Here is a 23,230-nt window from a genome sequence, read left to right as displayed (position 1 = left end):
TTAAGTTTTCACATAATTATAAAAAATCTAATTACTGCTGATTTATCAGCATATTCAAGCCAGAAATTCTCTTAACTAAAACTTTCATACTCATTCCTTCAAAAATGAACAAGAGCTTTGATCATTCAAACTGGCCTTCCATTCATGACTTCAAGGGAGCAAAGTCCTTTCCCTTTTTGTCACAGGAAAGACAGAAGTCAGGGAAGCATACTCAAGTCTCCTGAAGGCAGTTTCCTAAGCTAAGGAAAATCCAATTTCAAAATAAATTTAATTACAAGATTCTAAAAGCTTTTTTAAAAGCTCTAAAGAAAATGTTAATGAAAATTCAATTCTGGGTTATAGGAATACCAATCTATATCCCATCTAAAAAGTTTTCCTTAATTTAAAAATAATTTTATTAATAATCACAGTGCTATACCAAATGTTCAATAGCCTATTTTCAAGCACTAAGCTAAAATCCAGCTCAACAAAGACTTACTGGACATGAACTATGTGTAAAGTTATGCTAGACTTTAATGTTTAATATGTTCAATATGAACAATGAAAATAGACAAGTGAGGCATAGTTCTTAAAGGGGAGGGAAGATTGATAATATTTAAAAATATTAATCTGTTTTTGTTTTTTAATGTGAGCTGTAACATATTGTTATAACCATATATTCTGTTTCATCTGGAAAATAAAACTCTTAAAGTATATATGAGCCATTTTATTCTCCAATAAATATCCTGGCTACATATTGACACTGATTCTGTGTTTTAAACCTTGGTCTGTTTAGAATCATGAGAAAGGAAAAGATACTAAAGAAACTTAAAAGGTTGGCCCAATTTGATAAAAACAATAACATTTAAATGGATTATGCTTTACTGAACACATTAAAGTTATCTATATTTCCAATAAGAACAAAGAATAAATGATTAAAATATAAATATGAAAAAGGTTTTAGTGTTTTATTAGCATGTCAATTTTTACTTTAATAGTATCCGAAAGTTTTATAAAATCTGACTTTACAAAACAGCACTCAAGTTTTAAGTTCTGCTTTATTCTGTGAGAGCTGCAGGCAGATACAATTTATCAATGTTATCTATGCCTTATTTATAGAATGGTAAGGATCCGTGTTTCTTAAAAATCCTTCATAAAGTATTTAGATGATTGAAATTTAATGTCTTTAATTTGAAAATCCAACTTACGAAACAGATACTTTAAATATAAATAAAGGGACTTCCCTGGTGGTGCAGTGGATGGGACTCCACGCTCCCAGTGCAGGGGGCCTGGGTTTGATCCCTGGTCGGGAAACTGGATCCCACATGCATGCCGCAGCTGGGAGTTCGCATGCTGCAACTAAGGAGCCCGTATGCAGCAACTGGGACCCAGCGCAACCAGATAAAAAAAATTTAAATATAAATAAAATCTACTAAACTTTAATATCTACAGGAGTTAATGAATATTACAAATTTATAAAAGTAACAAGTTCTTTATCATGACTCTAGAAAACAGAATTCAAGTGCTACTTGAATGAGGTACTTTCTAGAAATTATTTGTATGGAGTTCTGAGAGTATTTTCTAACAGAACTCATGCAAAGGTCAATACAGTCCATTTGGACCAGTCACTACATAGGAAGTAAACAAAACTGTGTATACTTTTTTTTTTTTTTTGGCCGTATGGCATGCAGGATCTTAGTTCCCTGACCAGCTGGAAGCAAGGAGTCTTAACCACTGGACCACCAGGGAAGTCCCGTACTGTGTAAACTTTTAAATTCTTACCTGACCTATTAGCAAATTTAACACTATTGACCATTTCCTCCTTGAAAAAAATTTCCCTCAGCTCCTCTCACAGCACTGGTTTTCCTCCAAATCTTCTAGATTTTATTCCCCAATCTCCTTTGCTAGCACTTATTTGTACAACTTAAATGAATCCTTTGTTTGTATCCCTTAAATGTTGGGGTTCCTTGGACTTCTTTCTCAGGCCTTCTTTCTTTTCTCTTCATTCATTTACCTGTTAAGTGTTTGTATATCTCCTTTGGTTTTAATCACAAATCTCAAGCTGATGTCTCTAAAATCTTCAAATCTCCAACTCGGACCTCTTAGGCAGCTATTTTTATAGGCTACGTTCTTACACTATTCCATAGTTCATTCATAGGACTCTATGCAGAATATTCACTGAGCACCTAATAGGTGCAGTCATTGTGCTAGGGCCACAGAGGAATACATAAAAACTAGTAAGACCAATAATCCTTTAAGAAACTTATGCATGAAAAGGCCAAGCAACCTAATAATGTGTGAAGGTTGAAGACCCTGAACCCATGGGTTGCTGCTAAACAAGGTCTCTACCTAGCTAAAGGTTTGAAAGAGAAAGCAAGTTACTAAATGGTAACAAATAAATTTTATGTCAGGAATACAGCTGCTTTCCCTTAATTTTATTTATTAAAACTTCAGTTGAAGACGTTGTTTTAAATGAAAACCAAGTACGTAACCCTGTATAAAACATATAGTCATGGGGCTTCCCTGGTGGCGCAGTGGTTGAGATTCCGCCTGCCGATGCAGGGGACATGGGTTCGTTCCCTGGTTTGGGAGGATCCCACATGCCGCGGAGCGGCTGGGCCCGTGAGCCATGGCCGCTGAGCCTGCGTGTCCGGAGCCTGTGCTCCACAATGGGAGAGGCCACAACAGTGAGAGGCCCGCGTGTCTCAAAAAAAAACCAAAAACAAAAAAAAAAACATATAGTCAGTGAGTCAAAAAAGTATTTAAGAATATACAAGGAAAGTATAAAGAAAAATGAAAAGATAGTGCATGACTAGCTTCCACAGTTGGAAGAATTTAAAGACAAAATGGCAATCATAGGTAAGTAGTAATTGATGACAAGGAAATTCATACTACTGAAGAAGTAACACTACACTAACCCACTTTCCCCAGCAAGAAAAGGTATTAAAGACTAAAATGGTCTCTGAGACATCTATGAACAGCTCCCAAACTATATCTGCTGTTCAAACATGTCAGATGTTGATGAAGTGATAATTCTTTTTATTTATAAGATTTATTCCCCTTATTAAAATTTAGCATCAAAAACTGAATGCTGTGAATAACATATTGATACTATAAATTTGATTGCTGTCTTACAATGCATGGACTATTAGCATCAATACAGCAAAAGTCAAAACCCATAGTAGATGAAGACAATGTAGGAAAGTAAGAAGTTTTCTGGGGGAGTAAAAAAAGAGGTTAGGGTAGAACAAAAATGATAAGATAGGTAACATTTAACAGGTATATTCAGGGGGATTTGTTATATCCTGTATACTTTATTATAGATTTAAAATAGTAAATTTTATAAAGAAAAAGTAAAATGTAAGGTACACTAGATTAAAAATGTGCTAACAACCTTAAGAATTTTTTATTAGTGAGTTAACTCACAAGTCTATCTTTAATAAAACCACTTCACATTTCCTAATCAGGTTTTATTATTAATTCCCTAACCAATATTTGTATGTATATATGTGTATAATTTAAAAACAGAAATTATACATAATTTCTTAAATTGGGTTTCTTTCAGAAATCACTTAAATTCAAGTTAAGATCTTGATTAACAGTGTACATACAAATATCAAAAGCTAAATGAAATACTACAAAAGAAGGTTATATTTTGGGGGGACTTTTTAGAGAACATTTAAGCATATTAACCATTTAAGAATTTAAATCAAAGCTAAGTAAAACCACATAGTGACATTTAGTGTTCAGTAAAATTCTTTAAAATGTAAACTGCGGTAATAACTTCCTTCTATGGGACACGGACAAGTCTGTCTAAAATTTTAAAAATGGCTTGCAAATATGACATTCTGATGAAGATATTAAGTTAAATAAAAGTGATTACCTTGTTTCAACGTTTCCTTACAAAACTTACATATTCACACACAATAAATTACTTCAGCAATTGTATAGCATATTTTAATAATATCAGGCATTTTATTTCATTTTACCTGTCCCAAGGAGCAGAAGTCTCAAAAGATTCCCCTAATACATAGTATTCCAAACCCAAGTCCTGTTAAGACATATACACAAAATTAAGAAATTACAACAGATGCAGAAGAGTCCATGATATTATTAGTATTTCATGTTCATTATTAGTATTTCATGTTTCTAATTCAACCTCCTGGGCTCTTTACTATCTACCTCAAAAGAGCATGGGAAAGTGGCCCCAAGTGTGAGATATAACCTCCAGAAGGACAGAAACTTTGTCTTGTTTTCCTCTGTGCCCTTGGAACCAGGCAGAGTGTCTGACACACGGCAGGAACTCAAATATTTCTCTAATGAATGGAGTCTCTATCCAGAAACTGTCTATGTACATGCAGAGAATACTAGCAGGACAGATTTTTAGTGGCCTAAACAGCAAATTAACCAATACCAAAAAGCGATCATCAGGATCAAGGATCAAAGGACCAGGGAGATAGGGAAGTTGGGGGAGGAGGGACTAGAGAAAGGAAAAGATATCTTTTAAAATCAACTTTTCTTGGGCTTCCCTGGTGACACAGTGGTTGAGAGTCCGCCTGCTGATGCAGGGGACACGGGTTCGTGCCCCGGTCCGGGAGGATCCCACATGCCGCGGAGCGGCTGGGCCCGTGAGCCATGGCCGCTGAGCCTGCGCGTCTGGAGCCTGTGCTCCGCAACGGGAGAGGCCACAACAGTGAGAGGCCCGCGTACCGCAAAAAAAAAAAAAAAAAAAAAAAAATCAACTTTTCTTTAAAAATAAATTAGAAAATAGAGTGTCTCTCTTTGTAATGACTAAATAGATAGACTATCTGGAACCACCTCAGCTAGGAAAATATATTTTATAGCGTACAAGATATAATACTTATATGATAAGTAACTTATAATACTAAATTTTTACCCAGAGTACAATTCTGTTTTAATATCAAACTGGAAAGAGAAATTCATAAGCCACCACAAAAGTGTAAAGGTATGAAAGAAAATTTTATAAGGTAATAAAATCCTGGACTCATATGAGTATAATGATGTGCTAAATTACAGTAGGTTAAAATTTAAGAAAATAATTTTATCCAGTTATAGAAAAAGTATTGTTTGCAACATAAACTGATAAAAGAAATGTGAGATAACTTACTCGAATGTATGCAATGACATAGGTCAGCAAATAACCTCTCTGTCCATTATCTTCTCCAACTGCCAATCCGCTGTAATTGAAGAACAAACTGTTAATATATTTCAAATGAACTATTAAAAATATATAAAACTAACCAAACTGATACAATACCTCAAGATAACTGCTTAACAGATTAACATATGTTACTTTACATCTCATTTTTATTTTAATCTCATTTATCATAAATGTATCAATGAGCTGTCAAGAGAATAGTCTTGGATAACAAAAATGTTTTTAATATTCAGTTTGGTAATTAATTTTATATCTACCAAACTAGTAAAACTGACTGATATGAACTCAACTACTTCTACTCATACTGTCAAAAGAACAGAGAATTAGCCACGAGAAACAAGCTTAAATAATCGTCACAAGCATAACAAGATACTTAAAAGACTCTTATTTTACTCATATTATATTTTTACCTGTATATTCACGTATTATAGTCTTATTCATATATAAAGATTTGCAATGACTGACTAAGATCTTCCAAACACCAAGAAGTTTCTTGAATACTTGAGCACATAGCATTTGGAGTATTAGACATGGTGTTTACTTTATGGGATTTATGATTTAAAAGACAGACAAAACATACTAACACAGATACATTAAAATTTATGAAGCAACATACAGGCAAGTACAAGAGCAACAGTATGAACACATCCATTTCAATTGGAAAGTAGCTTTGAACAGAAGCTGTATTTGGTGATCTAGTTAGAATCAATCCCATATAACAAATATTTCAGTCCAAGTACTCTGCTTTGTTAAAGTCATTCTAATTTTAAAAGACTATGAATGATTACTGATTTCCACTACCTTCAGTAGAGAGTTTTTAATTTTGCTTTTTTCCATCATCAGGCAGAAATTAAATTTTAAGTAGTCTTAGTCAACTAAATAAAACTTATCCCAAATTCTCAAAGTACCCACTAAAAATCCCTCAATAAAAACAAATAAAAGGAAAAATATCTTTTCTTGTGCCTTTCTTGAGTCATGATTGATGGCTAATCTTTATGTCTCTCTTCTTAATACCCTAACTGCACCTTCTTGGTCTCAGGATGCTGAGCCCTTAACCATGGTGTTGCTTAAGACTCAGGTTTTGAACCTCTGTGATTTGAGCCTCTTCTCATTTCTCTTATGAATTCAGTTAACACCTTTCAGTTAAATCCTTTCTTTCCCCGATGTTTTGCCTGAATTTGGCAGTAAGTAGGTAATACAATGTAGATGTACCCTTGTTCTACACAAATACTGTAAGGTAATTTTCAGCTAGGATATATGGGCTAAATCAGATTTCCTGACTTTGTATTATAGTTGGATATACACGAATTAGTGTCATCCAGAAGGAGTGGCAAAGACTTGACAGGAGCAGCTCTAGTCTAGAACTACATGGGGAAAGGGTATAATGAAATGAAGGGGGGCATTTGTTACTAGAATGTTAATGAGCAAAGAAAACAACTTAGGTCAAGCAGCTAAGATTGAAAAGTAAGAAGAAACAGAAGACAATTCTGGGTTAGATGTGTATGGATGTTACGTTGGGGTAGGGAGTCAAATAAAGTTCCAAAACAAAAAGTAAACTAGTCAGAAAATTGCTGTGGCAGGTGCTTGGAGGAAAATAGATGAACCTAAACCTCAGGTAGATATGAGTCTGAGTCAGACACTAACTCCAAGAGAGAAAAAACCCTACTGATCTAGGAAAGACACAGTTCATGCTAGGCCTACCGGCAGAAGGAAAGGAAAGGAGCATGAAGACTAGGAAAGGGTGCAAGAGACCATTGCTGGGAATCATACTCAGGTGCATTCTGCGTATGTACTTGGTGAGAAGTAACAGGTATGAACATTTAGTAGGCCTGTCTCTCCTATATTAGGCCTACTGATATAAGATATAGCATCCTGATATATCAGGATGAGAAAAAATCCAACTCTGCAGTCCCAGGTCAAGCCATTTTTCTTTAGACCCTCTTCTAATATCTGGCCAAGGGGAAAAAAAAGATCTGTTCCACTTGGAATCTAGTGTGACAAACCACACAGAAATATGCATTTTCTTACCCAAAGCAGGAAGAAACTGGATGTCCATTCTAAATTCATAAACCCCCGAAAAGAATAAAAGTCATTCTGGGTTCGCTTTTCTGAATCACAGGTTTCCCTGCAAATCTAGCTTCTTGGAGCCTCTCTTTTTTTAGCTTTCAGAACTATCTAGTATTCCAGCCAAAATTACTTTAAGATACAATATGTAAACAATAGTAGGGTTTAGAAATTAAATGCTTCTAACTTGCCACTTTTGCAGCCACTCCAAAAAACTATACTTAAATTCAACTGCCTTATGTTAAAGTAGCAACAGCCATCCCCTACTTCCTTAAAATATCAATTAACCAGGGGTTTAAACAAACTTAAAGCTGTTACATGAGGAAGGACTGGGAAGACTACTGAAAGAGGAATGAGAGATAATCTTTTTATGTAAAAGAACCATCTGGTGAACCTAATCACCCTCATGTTGAATTACATTAAACAATTTAAGCACTTTAAAACTAATACTTTAAATATAACCCTTTAAAAATAACAATAGCATATTACCTTAAGTTGTATGGTAAATGTCAACGCATCTGTCATGATTGGTGACAGGTAATGTTTACTCCGCTCAGCTCTTAGAGAAGTTAAAATACATTACTAGCAACCATAGATAAACAACCAAAATATGATTATTCAACATTTGGCTATTATATTCTATTGGATCATATGTTTTCAAAGGTATTTAACAGTGTTCACGTGGGAGTGGAAGGCAAAAAGGAAAAATTGGCTAAGATAACTCACAAAAATGTTCTCAACTGTTGGGAGTACTTCATTAAAAACAATCAATTTAAAGCCAGTGAGGTGGGCTTCCCTGGTGGTGCAGTGGTTAAGAATCCGCCTGCCAATGCAGGGGACACAGGTTTGAGCCCTGGTCCGGGAAGATCCCACATGCCGTGGAGCCACTAAGCCCATGCACCACAACTACTGAGCCTGCGCTCTAGAGCCCACGAGCCACAGCTACTGAAGCCCCTGCGCCTAGAGCCCATGCTCCACAACAAGAGAAGCCACCGCAATGAGAAGCCTGTGCACCACAACAAAGAGTAGCCCCCGCTCGCCGCAACTAGAGAAAGCCCGCACGCAGCAACAAAGACCCAACGCAGCCAATAAATAAATAATAAATTCTTAAAAATAAATAAATAAATAAAGCCAGTGAGGTGGTGGAAACAGGATAAAACAAAAGAACAGAAAATAAAGAATAGATTAACAATGTCCTAATTCAAAATAAAATACATGAGCTAAACTAACTTATGAAAACTTTATTAGAAAGAAACTTAGTGATGCTTTCCTCCAGCTAGTTATGCAGGAGAAATGATTGAGGAATGAGGGTTGGCAGGGTAGCATCTTATGAAAAATATCCTTGAATCTTTCAGTGGTTAGAACAAAGAACTAGTGCCTAGAGAGAACTGGGGGAAAACCGGGACTACTGCTGGAAAACCATGTGAAGATATACTTCCAAGTATCAAAAAATCAAAAGAGCCCTAAGTCACCTGCCTGGTGATGGCCTAGGGCTGTTCAACACAGATTTCTGCATCTAAAAGAAGGGCGCCAGATGAAAGTATATTAAGAAATTAATTATAAACATAACTAAGAGGGGCTTCCCTGGTGGTGCAGTGGTTGAGAGTCCGCCTGCCGATGCAGGGGACACGGGTTCGTGCCCCGGGCTGGGAAGATCCCACATGCCGCGGAGCGGCTGGGCCCGTGAGCCATGGCCGCTGAGCCTGCGCGTCCGGAGCCTGTGCTCCGCAACGAGAGAGGCCACAACAGTGAGAGGCCCGCGTACCACAAAAAAAAAAAAAAAAAGAAAAAGAAAAAGAAAAAGAAAAAAACATAACTAAGAAGTAGCAAACAATAATAGCAAAAAAAATGACACTCCAATCAGGGTCTAAGTTTTTAATGTTTTATCCTTGCTTTAAAATAGATACCTCATTTAATATAACCTATTTTTAATGGATGAATTTGATACAAGTTTGTTGTTTAGTTTAAGCAAATTGCTGGAATTAAATCAATAATTCTGGGGCCTCGTTATCAGTATCCAAAGAGATCTGGATTCACCTTAAGAAAGATTCATTATTAATTTCAAGTTGTAAATGGCTGGTGTTACATGAGAAAAACAAAACTGGCATTACATGAAAAGCCAGTTCTCGACAGTTGGTGGCTCAAATTAAATAAAACTGACAACATGGTCCCAATAAATACCTAAAGATTAAAATATACTGTTTCAAGGGTGGCACAGTAATTAGGCATAAATAAAGTAGAATAAAAGATGTCAGGGAAAAATAAAGTATTCAGTTTCATAAATCCTTTCAATAAATATTTAATCAAGCATCTAGTATATACCAGGCATCAGTGGTGAGGCCCCAAAAGAGACAGATCATGCCCTATAAAAAGTATGTGTGCGTTAGGACAAAAAGACCTTTTGTCATCATCCTATCCCAGTCTAACAGGAAATGCGGCACATTACTAACTAGTAATGATTTGCTGGCTACTCTGAATTGGAATTCTAACTATAGATCCTACAAAGTGCAATCTCTGGGTGTGTGTATGTGTGTGTGTGTGTTGGAGGTGGGGGCGGGGAGTAGTGAGGTGAAATTAAGCAAATTTAACCTTACATACAGTGATTAAAATATTATAGCATTGGGGCTTCCCTGGTGGCGCAGTGGTTGAGAGTCCGCCTGCCGATGCAGGGGACACGGGTTCGTGCCCCGATCCCGGAAGATCCCACATGCCGCGGAGCGGCTGGGCCCGCGAGCCATGGCCGCGGAGCCTGTGTGTGTCCGGAGCCTGTGCTCCGCAACGGGAGAGGCCACAGCAGTGAGAGGCCCACGTACAGAAAAAAAAAAAAAAAAAAAAAAAAAATATTATAGCATCCATTTCCCTACAAATGACTCTGGAAAATTTTGAAATCCCAAATAAATATTTAAATATATAAAGAAATAACTTTTAAAAGTTTCAGTCTCTAATATTTAAGGCTAAGTAGATATAAAAGACTTAATTTAGATGTAAAAGGTTTTCATTTAAAACTCCTTTACTGTTTGTTTCTCACTAATATCATGGGTTTAAAAAGTTTTTAAATCAAATTATATATGTACTCCACATAACTTAGAAACTAAAAAATATGTACATGAACATTTCAAAAAATTTCAGAGATAACCTGATATCCAACCCATCTGCTCATTAAATGAAACCTTACAGCACTCTTAACTAATTTAGCTAAAACATCAATAATTCCCAAAAAGGTACTGTGGAGAAGAAAAAGTGAAAGATTACTGAATTTCACCTTTTACTAAAAAAATTATAATTCCACTTGCCAATTTCAGAATAGGGTAAAAATAAAACTGAGAGATTATTTTGCAATGCTCAAAAACAGTACAAAGGTAAAGTAAACATTAAGCCCAAGATTAGATCTTTTTCTAAGAATACTGCACTTTAATACTAAGTTCAGAAAATCCTAAAAACAAAGGGCTGAACATTATATATGAGGAAAACACATAAAAGTGGAGCATTCTAAGACATATGGCTCCAAATTTAGCGTTCATTTGTTCTCATAAAGAACAGCAAGAAAGGGGAAAAAAAGAAATAAAAGTAAATATTTACAAAGAACTCAGATTAAGGATAATGTGTATGATATATTTTAAGCTCTGAAATTAAAAAAAAAAAAAGACTGGTATCCAGAAAACTGTTTATTATGTACTTAAAAAGGAAAGGAAAAAAATGTAGTCCTGATAAATGGCGCTTTCACTATAGTTCTCATCAATCAATCTTATAATCCATCAAGTGGACAGACAGAAACCACCCAATCATTATTCAGTTGGTTACAGATGTGAAATGTTTTCAGTTTCTTTATACCAGTACAAAACAGTAAGTGACAGGAAGTGGAGTATAGATAATTTATCAAATACTTTTGATTAAACACAATTTCCTTTTAAAAACATACTTATAGCATGTTTTATACATATACTATTACCACTAAATAGCAACATGACTATGAATTTTTTTCTATTTCACTTAGCACAACAAACAGAAAATATTATAAAATTATCATTAATGAAAAAATACAATAAAAAGATTCACTATGTCACGTATACCATTAGACAAGTAAGAGCAACATACCAGTCTAGCCTTCTACAAACTTTATAAGTAAACCAACATAATATTTCAAGTTGACTACCATATATTAATATAAATTTAATACTGAAAAGTGTACATTAACAACTGTTTGAGATATCAGAATTTTAGCTTAACTTTCTCTTGACATTATGAACTGAAAGCCATACCCAAATTTTGAAGCAATGTCATACACTTGTTTTTCATGTTGAAGAACCTTCTCACGGTCCCCCTCAAACAGTAACGTAGCGACACTTAGCTGATTTGGATCAAATCCTTTAAACTACAAAAGAATATTATTATTACAGATAAGTCTTAGCCTACAAAATAGTAAATCAAAATACATTTTGCTCTTTTTTTCTTCTGATCTGAGCTCAAACATACGAGCTCTTCAAAATTTGAGCTTTGGAACTTTACATGTCAATCAAGAATAATGCTTAATGTACCTATTTAGGTCATCACAATAGAACAGCACTCAGGAAAAACACTTCATTTTAAAGTATGTCAAGGTATCAATTATAATGACATATTGGTATGGAAATACAACAAATTAACTTGTAAGAATTATAACTGTACCAAAGAATCAAATAAAACTACCAAAATGATAGAACATAATAAAGTAGCAGGATGTTGGGGGGGAGTAAAAACCAGCAGCACCCTTACATACATACCACCAATAACTGCTTATTAAGTAATATTTTCAAAGGAGACCTTATGTATAAAACAATATAAAACATCTAAGAATAATCTTAAAAGGAAATATATAACTTCATTAGGAAAACATGTCTAAAAAAAAAGATGAGAGAAACGTATGTTCCCAAATACATAAACTAAGTATTATAAATCGGTCGACTTTTGCCCAAATTAATATACTGGTTTATTCCAATTTTAATAAAAACCTCAATGAGCTTCCTAAAATGATGAAGAGTTTCTAAAAATTTTCCAGGATACTGAACAGGTAGATAATGGTGATAACAAGGAAAATTCTGAAAAATAAGAGGGAGAACTAGATCTACAGCAATTAAATCCATTTAATTTTTCAAGAACAAAAGCTCATTAAACAAAAGCTCTTTTCAAGAACAAAAGCTATTACATAAAAATGTCTTTTTCTTATATAAGTATATGAGAAGATGTCTTAGACATGGCAAATCAATATAAGAAAAGCAATGACAGGTTAGTGAATGGTGCTGTCACAACTAGTTAGCAATCAGGAGAGCAAGAGGTGAAGATTAACTTAGTTTTTTATCTCACATCATAAAATTGAAATAAAGTCAAACAGTAATAAAGACAAAACGTTTTAAAATTCCTTTTTAGGGCTTCCCTGGTGGCGCAGTGGTTGAGAGTCTGCCTGCCGATGTAGGGGACACAGGTTCGTGCCCCGGTCCGGGAGGATCCCACATGCCGCGGAGCGGCTGGGCCCGTGAGCCATGGCCGCTGGGCCTGCGCGTCCGGAGCCTGTGCTCCGCAACGGGAGAGGCCACAACAGTGAGAGGCCCGCGTACCGCAAAAACAAAAAAACAAAAACGAAAACCAATGTTAACATATGTAAAGATTCATGGTTATATGTTTAAAATAAAGGTTCTACATTGTAAACAATAAAAAAAAATAAATAAATAAAATTCCTTTTTAACAAATAAGTGAGAGAGAGAAGAAAATGGTCCTAATCATAGTTCTGGAGGAAGATAGGCTTTTCTAAGCTTAAAAGTAATTAAATAATCACAGGAAAGATATAAAAATTAGAAACTTTTGCACCAAAAGAAAAAGAAAGAAAGAACCCTTATTAAAAAGGAGTCAACTGACTGGAAAAATTATTTACAACATTTATGAAAAAGGCATCTAATAATTCCATTTTTCAAAAGGCACACAGCAAGGCATTAAACAATTCCCCCCCCCCAAAAAACAAACAGAAGTTGTTTGTTTGAAGTTGCTACCCCTAGCAAAATAACCACATTCAACTAATTCACAAAAAATTACATCTAGGAAATACAGGGAAATGGTCAGTCTCATTAGAGTTTCAAGAAATATCAACTAAGATAAAATACTATTTCCCCCCTGGATTTCCTAAATTTAAAACAAAACAAAAAATCCCATGTATAATAGCAAGGATGCAATCCAAAAATGGCACATATGCATTGTCATGTGTCAAAAGTTTTAAAAAACGAATACTTTTATTCCACTTCTAGATATCTACTATGAAGTAAAAAATTCAAACTATAAAAAATGTTATATGCTAAAACTGTTCAATGCAGTGTTATTTTTAGGAACTTCATATCTGGGAAAGCTTTTATATTTTCTGAAATTGAATGCATAATTGATTTACTTGATTAAATATTTACTCCAACAAAAAAAATAACAATTACGAAATGTACACAGCAACGTGGAAGAACATAGGTGTGTGTGAGGAAGAGAAGGCAGGAAACACAATTAATATCCTAAGCATTAAAAAAAATTCTTACCTTTGTAATATAAAACTTTTTTAATCCATCCAAAAATGATGTAAAAATAGAGGAAACCTGAGGTTTAAGAGCATGACCTAAGAAGAAAAAAAAGTTCATATTTTAAGTTAATAGCAAATTAATTTATCTATGTTTTTCATAAGAGCAAGAGGCTACTTTAATTTAGTATCCTAAAAGAAAGTGAACATTTCCATGACTTTAGTTTTTAAAATCTCCTATGTTATACATATAACATATTGGTATTAAGATCTACATCTTTTAAAAAGTCACAAACAACTTTTTGTTTACCAAACTCCATCTTGGATTTTTTTTTAAACTCAAATTACTATATGTAATTACTACTACATATAGTTTAGGTTATCTTTCAATGGTATAGTTTATACATAGTAAAATCACTTCATTAATTTTGATTTCATTAGGAACACCCAATGGTGGCTAGTTCTACTTTAATTTTTTTTAATTATGCAGAAACCATTCAGAACTATAACCAAATATGGAGTCAATGCCAAGTTTAAGATTGTTTCGTAATTAATTCTTAATTCATCCAGAATTCTTGGCATAAAACTAGTAACTGCTTCCTTAATTATACCCAGAGAGTTAAAATTGCCAAAAAAAAAAATGGTGTCTCAGAGTCTGTTAAATTAACATCGTTGCCTGCGGATTAAGCTTAATTGAGTGAAAGTCTTTTACTGTTTTCTCATTGTTTTCAGAGTAGCAACTTCTTAACTCTCATGACTATAACATTTAAGAGTCATGCATCTGGCCTTAGTACTGTGAGCCCAATTCAGAAAAATTTGGTACACCATTTATATAGAATTTTTATAAAGACTTTTAAAGCCTCTAGTAAATCTAAAATTATCTCCAAATAAAACATTTATTTTTAAAACAGGCTTTAAGGTTTGGGGATTTTGTTTATTTTTAAAGTGTAGATCCCTTCTTTTAAAATAGGCGCAAGGGCCTCCCTGGTGGCGCAGTGGTTGAGAATCCGCCTGCCGATGCAGGGGATACGGGTTCGTGCCCCGGTCTGGGAGGATCCCATATGCCGCGGAGCGGCTGGGCCCGTGAGCCATGGCTGCTGAGCCTGTGCATCCGGAGCCTGTGCTCCGCAACGGGAGAGGCCACAGCAGTGAGAGGCCCGCGTACCACAAAAAAAAAAATAAATAAAAAAAAAATAAAATAAAATAGGCGCAAACTAGCTTTTTTGAAGGAAAAAAAGGAAGGTGGAAAGAGATATTTCTGGAGGAAAAATGATCACTTGCAGTCTTTTTTTCCATTCATCTATTTTTTTAAAGTGAGAATCTGAATCTGTAATATTTATTACATTCTTACAGATTATAATAAGAAACTATATTACATAAAAGACCAAGTAACCAAATAAATCTTAACCAGAAGCTAAGAGTTAGGTAACCATGCTATAACCAAACAAAGCAAAAAACAAACAAACAAAAAATAAAGAGCAGATGACATAGAGATGAACCTAGCAATCTTTTTGAGATACTGGATCACAAGAGGTTTGTTTGGAGATTTTTTTTTCTTTCATTGTAACCTGTCAGAGATGTTCTCTAGCATAACCAGTGTTTTTAAAAGATACCATTTCTAGCATGTATAAAGTTAAAGGTAACACATCATCAAAATATTCACTCGCTGTCCCAAATGGAATTCATCCTACTTTAACAGCAACTGGAAACAAATATATAAACATAAATGTGTGAGTGTGTGTATCTGATCCTCATAAAAGACTTCTGGTCCACATATTTTTACACAATGTATGAAGATTCCAAATATTACTACTCCGATATGGAATAATCCTTAAGGGTATATGTTCATCTTATCACACTGAAATTTAAATGCACAACTTCTATTAACACTACTGTGAGTTAGTCACACATATCCCTAATACTGAGTTGACGTGATAGCTTGATGGAATATGCTTCAAGCATAATTATTGCAAAAGTGATACTAACTTTTAAGTGGGTCAGGTATTAGTATTAATTAAGAGGATATTATTATCTTTTACTTATTCTTAAATTAACGTTGCCTACCGAACTAATTACATTCTAAACATATTCCAGCTATTGTGTTTTATTTTATATAGAAAACAAAGGAACTGGTTCCTAAATTTACTAGCTGGACAGTATGATTAGTGAATTTTGTTATTGTTACAGTGTTAATTAAATAATTTTAAAGGGTTCCATAAATCCTTATGTTTCAAGGAAGTGCTCCAAAGCACTGGAAAAAGTCAGGCTTTGGGGTCAGACAGATTTGGGTTCAACCCCAGCTCCACATATAACTTGTGGACTTTGGCCAAAGTATTTAGCCTTTGAATTGTTTATAAATTGGAAATACAACCTTGAGGAATGGTTGTGTGCTACTGATAATGTGCTTAGCACTACCCTATATGCTATTCAAGATTTGTTTACCCTCTTTTGCTAATTTGATGATTAAGTCAATCAACATGTAAGTGTCTGTTATGTGACAGGTGCAGGACACATAAAAATGAATAAGAAACATCTCCCAAATTTGACAAACGTTAGTGCACAGGGAAAATATGTAGATCGTTTCAATGTACTCAATGATATATATCATTTCAATATACTGAAAATGTATCATTTCAATATAATATATTAAGAGTTGTATCAAGGAGAGGGGTGATAATAAAAATATTAACAACTAATAATAAGGCTTGTGCTTTGTTAACAACCAATACGGTACAAACACTGACCAATCAGCCATACAGTTGGTACAAGGTCCCAGACACCCCTTGCTGTGCTAAGAGTTATTTAGTTGGTTGATCATGAAGTCATGGCAGGATATGTAGGCAGGAAAGCTTCAATGAATACTGAGAAATCAAAAAGGTTACAGACAGCCAAGAAGCATGACCAGATCTGTACTGCTAAAGGATCACTTTGGTGGCCAAGTAAAGGGCAGAAGGAGAGGAGACACACTAAAGACTAGCGAGAGTAGAACCAACATTAGAGCATGTTCCTAGGTACAGTAATGAGAATGTGGAACAAGGATGACAGATAACCAAAAGGATCTTGCTTTGAACCTACATTTAAATTGTTATAGATCCCAATTATAAATAAAATCTGGCTATATCATAATTAGTTTTACATAGGTGTCTATGTCCAACATAGTTTACTATCATTATAGCATATAAATGGATAACACAGTCTTATTAACCAGATAGATACATGGCTCTCTTCAGACCTAGATCTCTGAATGCAGGCCAAAACACAAAGGAGGCTTGGTTTTCATTTGATTTAACTATTTCATCATTTATAGGACACATTTATCTTAAACTTTTATCAGTAGTGTAGTATTTTGAAAGTAATTTACTTAAAGAAATAAAAGCTGTGACTTAGAAGAATCTAATTTTAAAACGAACCCTTGATATGTTATCAACCTGAGTTCCTTAGTTCAATTTCTATATAATTATGATAATCATTCTTCCCTAAATTAAAATCTAAGCTACTCGTACACCAAAGAAAAGCCTGCCTAACTTGGCCTTTAGTATTTATTATTGAGCAATCATTCTGGGACTATTTTGAGGGTACTTAAAGTCTATAAACTTAAATCCCAAACTAAATTTCAGCATATGGAAAAATTCAGAAGCAATAAAACTAGAATTGATAAGATGATAAATCGTGTCAGAAAGTTTAATACTTTAAGCAAAATAGGAAGAAAAAGAAACATGGTTAACTGTTACTGAATTCTCCACCTGAATATTCCATGGTCAACTTAAACACAACCCATTTGTAATGTCTTTTCCCCAAAATCATCTCTTCTTCTAGACTGTTATTCAATCCACCAGTCAATCAATCAGACATCAGGAGTTGCCCTAAACTCTTCCCTTTATTTAAACTTCCACATCCAGTTGGCAAACTGTTCTTTGGAAAATCTATTCTTTACTCTCTATCTCCACTGCTGCTGCCTTGAACAAGGCCCCCAGGATTTGCCTCTTTAACCATTTCGACTCCTCCTCCACGCTTGCACCATCCTAATCCATCCTACAAAATGCTAGCAGAATGAGCTTTCTATAAAGCTGATTTATTGTATTCCCTCTACAAAGATATCCCTCTTCTGACAAGATAAAACCCAAATCTATCCTGCAAAGCCCTAGTCCACCCATCCAGCTTTATCTTTTGTAACCACTTTCACCCTACAGTCTATTTGAGCCACACAGAACTATCTGAAGAAGTTCAAACACGCCATTAAGGTTTTACAATTTCATATTTTTTGCTGATAAGCAAACAAAAATTTGGTATGAAAGAAGAGACTGTCTCAGGCAAACTTCTATTCACCTTTTAACATTTTGTCTAAGCATCACTCCTTCAAGAAGCCTTTCCCCACGCTCTGGCTCAATCTCAAGCAAAATCAAGTAGGATCCACCCCTCCTTCATCTGCACCAGGGTATCCAGTGCAGTCTTCTTTCACATCACCTCTAACACTCCTGCACTCATTCATTTATACAACTGTCTGTCCTCATTAGACTGAGAAATTCCTGAAGGACAGGAGCTATGACATTTATCTTTCTAGCTCTGTACTCAGTACTCTTCCTGGTACATAACTGGTGTTTCATAAGTTTTTGTGGCTTAGTGAGCAGATTTTTAAAGTACCATTCCTTACTTACCAAACTGAAATTGCTGGTTGTCCATGAGGCGAATAGATGCAGGAGCACATCTCTGTTTTAAAAAGATTTTAAAAATGTGATACAAATTTAATACGGTAAAGAAGCTAGACAGGTAGAAAATGAATGTCATCTTTCTGTATTTGAGATTAAGAGTTTAGATCCTAAGGATACATACAGGAAAAAAAATCTTAACTTTTTATATAGTTTTATGACAACAAATAAAACATCAGTGGCTTCTATAAAGTATTTGGAGAGGAGAAATCTATGTACATAATACATATATACATACACATGTTGCCACATCTTTAATTTATCTGCAACAAGATCTGCTTAATGCCTAGCAAAGACCTGTGGAAATACCTAAAGGAAATATTAGGCCTCAAAGTAGATTATTTTAAAACAAAGTAGAAAACTTATAAACTAAAATCAATGCCTAGAGCATTATGCCACTGATGAACTATAATGTGTCACTGCGCTCTTATACTCCTTTAAAATGAGGAAGATGGTGGTGGCATTTTTGTGGGCCAAAACACTTTAAAACTTTAACTGAGATGTCTTCATAGATAAGGACTTGTTCTTTCTTTTCATTCCTTCTCATAATCCATTTTAAATAGAAAAACTATCAGACAATGTGCAGAATTCTAAGATCTTTCAAGGTTACTTGTATGAAAACAGCAACAAAACTTGAAGCATAACATTATGTATCTAAAACATCTAAAACTGCACCTGTGTTATATTTATCTAGGCACACACTAAAAGCTGCAAGGAAAGAAAAATGAAGAAAGCAAATATTCAAATTAACTTTGTGATGCTACAACACTACCATACAAACACTAGCAAGGTTTAAGTTAGCTACAGTTTTTCCAAAGAATTTAAGTGAGCTTTACCCTAAATGGGATTTTTATATTCTGTGCAACTTTTTAACATGGTTAAACTTCCACCAAGAAGCTGCTTTCAGACCACAAAATTTTGACTGTCATAACCTTTTTAAACATTTATCTTCTGAATAACATTTATCAATAAAATCTTTATCAACACAATGTTGAGATTTATGAAAACAGAATCACTCAAAAGAACAAAACTTATAAACATATACCTTAACTGTGTGTTATAACATTTTTGCTATTATGTGCTTTTAATTGAACAAATACTTAATTTTATAAAACCACTCATAATACATACTTTATTTTACCCAACAAAATGACTGGTTAGATTCTTATTTTGAACACTGTATAATTTATTTCCTCATCTTTGATACTAAAGGTGAGATAATACAATCTATATTTTTAAAAAGTCATTGCCAAATCTGAAGAACAATATTAGGTAATTTATATACTTAACATAACAATAACCTATTGCCTTACATTTTATAGAATCCTATTGTGTACAAGCTGTTTTCATATGTCTTTATTTAATATAAGAAACAACTTTGTCGGGGTAGCAGAACTGGTTTTATCCCCATTTTACAGATGAGGATGTAAGAACCAGAGAGACTAAAAGACATGCCTGAGGTCAAATGACTGTAAAACAGTAAAGACAGAACTAGGACCAAGATACCCTGACAGCTAGATGAACAATATTTCAAATACGCCACACAGCCTCAAATAAAATAAAAAAATTAAAAATCACAAAAGACACACACATACTTACACACACAGAGCTTTCAAGTCACATTTGAAACAAAAATTACATGAAAACCCTCTTACTTGCTATTTTGCAGTGTTAGTAAAAGTATATTTATAAAATAAAATAAAAAATCTACAACCTGAGTACTTTCAAATCTTGGTATAAACATATCGTTGTAGTTGGGTTAATGCTTCTAAAAACATTACCAGTTTCAAAATACTAAAGGAAAATCAATTTTCCTGAAACATTTTTATTAAAACAGGCACATCAACTTCAAATAAAACAAATAAAGCCTGAGTAGACCAAGTTTCTTTTCTTCATAAAATAAACAGAATATCATATAACATATGTATTTATATGTTTGGGCTTAAGCACACCAGTAAAATATGAGAAAGAATTCAGAGCCATTCTGTCATTATTAGAAAAAAAACTTTTAAATTCCTACCAACAACTTGTAAATTCCATCTCTTACTGCCACTCAGATTCTACTTCACCTGTATCTACAGCAGGTGTTATTAATGAAAACAACCCACATAGGCACACATATAACAGAAAATGGAAAAAAAGTATATTACATTTATAGTAAATTTCTAGTGGAATTCAATCTCTGAAACAACTAAAATACAATATGTAGGCCTTGATAAGATCTTAGTTTGAAAGACTATCCACAAAATACATTTTGGGGACAACTGGAATAATTGATTATAGAATGGCATTAAGAAATTACTGCTGGACTGACAGATATAGAGAACAAACTAGTGGTTATCAGCTGGTGGGGGGGGATATAGGGGTGGAGAAGTGGGAGGTACAAACTATTGGGTGTAAGACAGGCTCAAGGATGTATCGTGCAACACAGGGAATACAGCCAATATTCTGTAATAATTATAAATGGAAAGTAGTCTTTAAAAATTGTATAAAAATTTGAAAATTAATTAAAAAAAGAAATACAGGGGAAAAAGTACTGCTGATTTTCTTAGACATGATAATGGTATTGTGGCTATAAAAAAGAACACCTTAATTTTCAGAAGATATATACTGAAGTATTTGGAAGTCAAATGTCATAATGCAACTTAATTTCAAATGGTCAAGGAAAAATACCCAAATATGTAAAACAGCAAAAAGTTAGTAATTTTTGCATATACAAGACGAATATACAGGTGACCACTGTACTATTCTTTCAAAGTTTCTGTATGCTTAAAATTTTCAAATAAAAGTTGAAAAAATATGTGAGAAACTTGCTTCAGGGCACTTGCTACATACATACAGCAACTGATATTCAATTATATTGAACATGATTTTAACTTGACAGCTGAGCTATATAAACTAGTCAGTCATCTACTGTTCCTATTTATACTGAGGCAGAGTTGATGATTACATACTAATATATCGAAAAAAGAATTAAAAGCTATAGAAAGCTTTTTGTATCTAGATAATAAATACTAAATTCATTTTCAACACTGACTTTTAAAAATTATCAAAATCAAACCAACAGCTTTAGTAAGTCTCATGTTTTAATAGTGTCACATTTTTTAAAAAGTCAGTGAATGGAGTTTTTCAGTTATTGTCACAAGTAAATTCTCATAAGCAAAGCACAGCATCAAGATTGCTTTAGATTCTCCAGAAAATAATCTGTATATCACCATGCATCATTCTAAAAGTACAAAGGAGGAAAAGTTTCTTAGAATTTTAAATCAGAAGTCATGACACCTAATTAAATAGGAGTCCTTATAATCAAAAAACCAAAATAATATTACTATTCTTAAAAAACAACATTCAGAGGGGCTTCCCTGGTGGCGCAGTGGTTGGGAGTCCGCCTGCCGATGCAGGGGACACGGGTTCGTGCCCCGGTCCGGGAGGATCCCACATGCCGCGGAGCGGCTGGGCCCGTGAGCCATGGCTGCTGAGCCTGCGCGTCCGGAGCCTGTGCTCCGCAATGGGAGAGGCCACAACAGTGAGAGGCCCGCGTACCGCAAAAAAAATAAAAAATAAAAAAAATAAAATAAATAAACAACATTCAAACTAGGTTACTATACTTACAGTTAAGATTAGGTTATATTTTAATGCTATAAAACTACTTCGGTAAGTTAAAAAAATTCAAAATAACTCCTTTAAAAGTTAAAGACATCACAAATTCTAAGAATCTGAGCTCTAAATTCAATCCCATGCTATACAATTATGCTCTGCTAGAGTATTCCATAGATGAGGAAAGGGGAAAAGGGTCCTTGAGTTAAAGTGCCCCCTGGTGGTAGGTGATCAGAACTAACCTGAGAGGGGATATTTTTACCTAGAAATTTTAATGGTGGGTTGATGATACATTCAGGGTATTTAAGGAACACTCAAACAAAAATTGCTTACTTGAAGTGGAGTTAATGAAATAACTGATTTTGTTTTTATTATGATAAATGCACTCTGACTAAAATCGCTCAGGTCACCTGCTTGTACTTTATACTTTAGTAAATAGTCTAAAAAATCATATGAGAAACTCATTATGGACTAATAAATAAATATCAATATCTTTGTTTTATCTGAGCAAAGAAGAAATGAATAAACCACAGTGACCTCAAAGCATGGGTATAAGACTGACTAAGTCAAATTGCTGCCAACTTCTTCCCTTTAATGACGCTACAACCAGGAATTTACTTGAATACGTAACCTGAAAAATAAAAAACAACCACTCTAATTAGTCTTATTTACTTAGTAGAATTCTCGGCACTAACTTAAAAAGCAACCTCTTTCTCAATCTAACCATTTTCTCAAAAAAAAAATAGGCCCTATAAGAAACACATCAAAAGATTTCTGCAACATTTGTTTTTATGGAACTAAGTCATATTGCTTTCTTGTCACAGGGAAAACCAGAACTCGCACTTCAGATGAGACACACTTTGTTCGAGGAGGTATCTTAGTTTACTAGCTACTGACGAAAGAAATTCAATATTAACATGTTTCATACGTCTGCATGATTTCTTCTAACTTCATAAGGATAAACTATAAAATATAAGCACTGAGTGGCAGTCCTATATGTCTGGTATCTTGGTTAAAAACTGAATAACCTTTGAATTGAAAAGGTTTGTTTCTTCAAGGAGTAAATCAACTTTCAGTATAGACTCTGGAATGGCCCTAGTTCCTGAGCCTTAAAACTATTCTGGAGATAGTCTACTAACATACTGTATCAGAAGCTAATGCTTTGATACCAAACCCCTTGTA

At 34.2% G+C, this 23,230-nt stretch overlaps 1 protein-coding gene across 1 annotated transcript in view; it reads right to left on the bottom strand.

Annotated features, from left to right (window-relative positions):
• AGPS (alkylglycerone phosphate synthase) overlaps positions 1–23,230 on the bottom strand; it is a gene marked incomplete at both ends in the record, with an annotated part of 139,643 nt that overhangs the window by 28,213 nt on the left and 88,200 nt on the right. Inside the window, 5 exons of the mRNA XM_079710107.1 lie at positions 3,969–4,030; positions 5,108–5,177; positions 11,482–11,594; positions 13,768–13,844; positions 18,401–18,452. Coding sequence (XP_079566233.1) covers positions 3,969–4,030; positions 5,108–5,177; positions 11,482–11,594; positions 13,768–13,844; positions 18,401–18,452 — 374 coding nt within the window. The remainder of the gene's footprint in view (positions 1–3,968; positions 4,031–5,107; positions 5,178–11,481; positions 11,595–13,767; positions 13,845–18,400; positions 18,453–23,230) is intronic.

The sequence above is a fragment of the Hyperoodon ampullatus genome (genome assembly GCF_949752795.1).
Source record: "Hyperoodon ampullatus genome assembly, chromosome: 8".
NCBI classification, from domain to species: domain Eukaryota; kingdom Metazoa; phylum Chordata; class Mammalia; order Artiodactyla; family Ziphiidae; genus Hyperoodon; species Hyperoodon ampullatus.
Note: the sequence above shows the minus strand (reverse complement) of the source record. Positions and strands in the feature narration are given on the sequence as shown.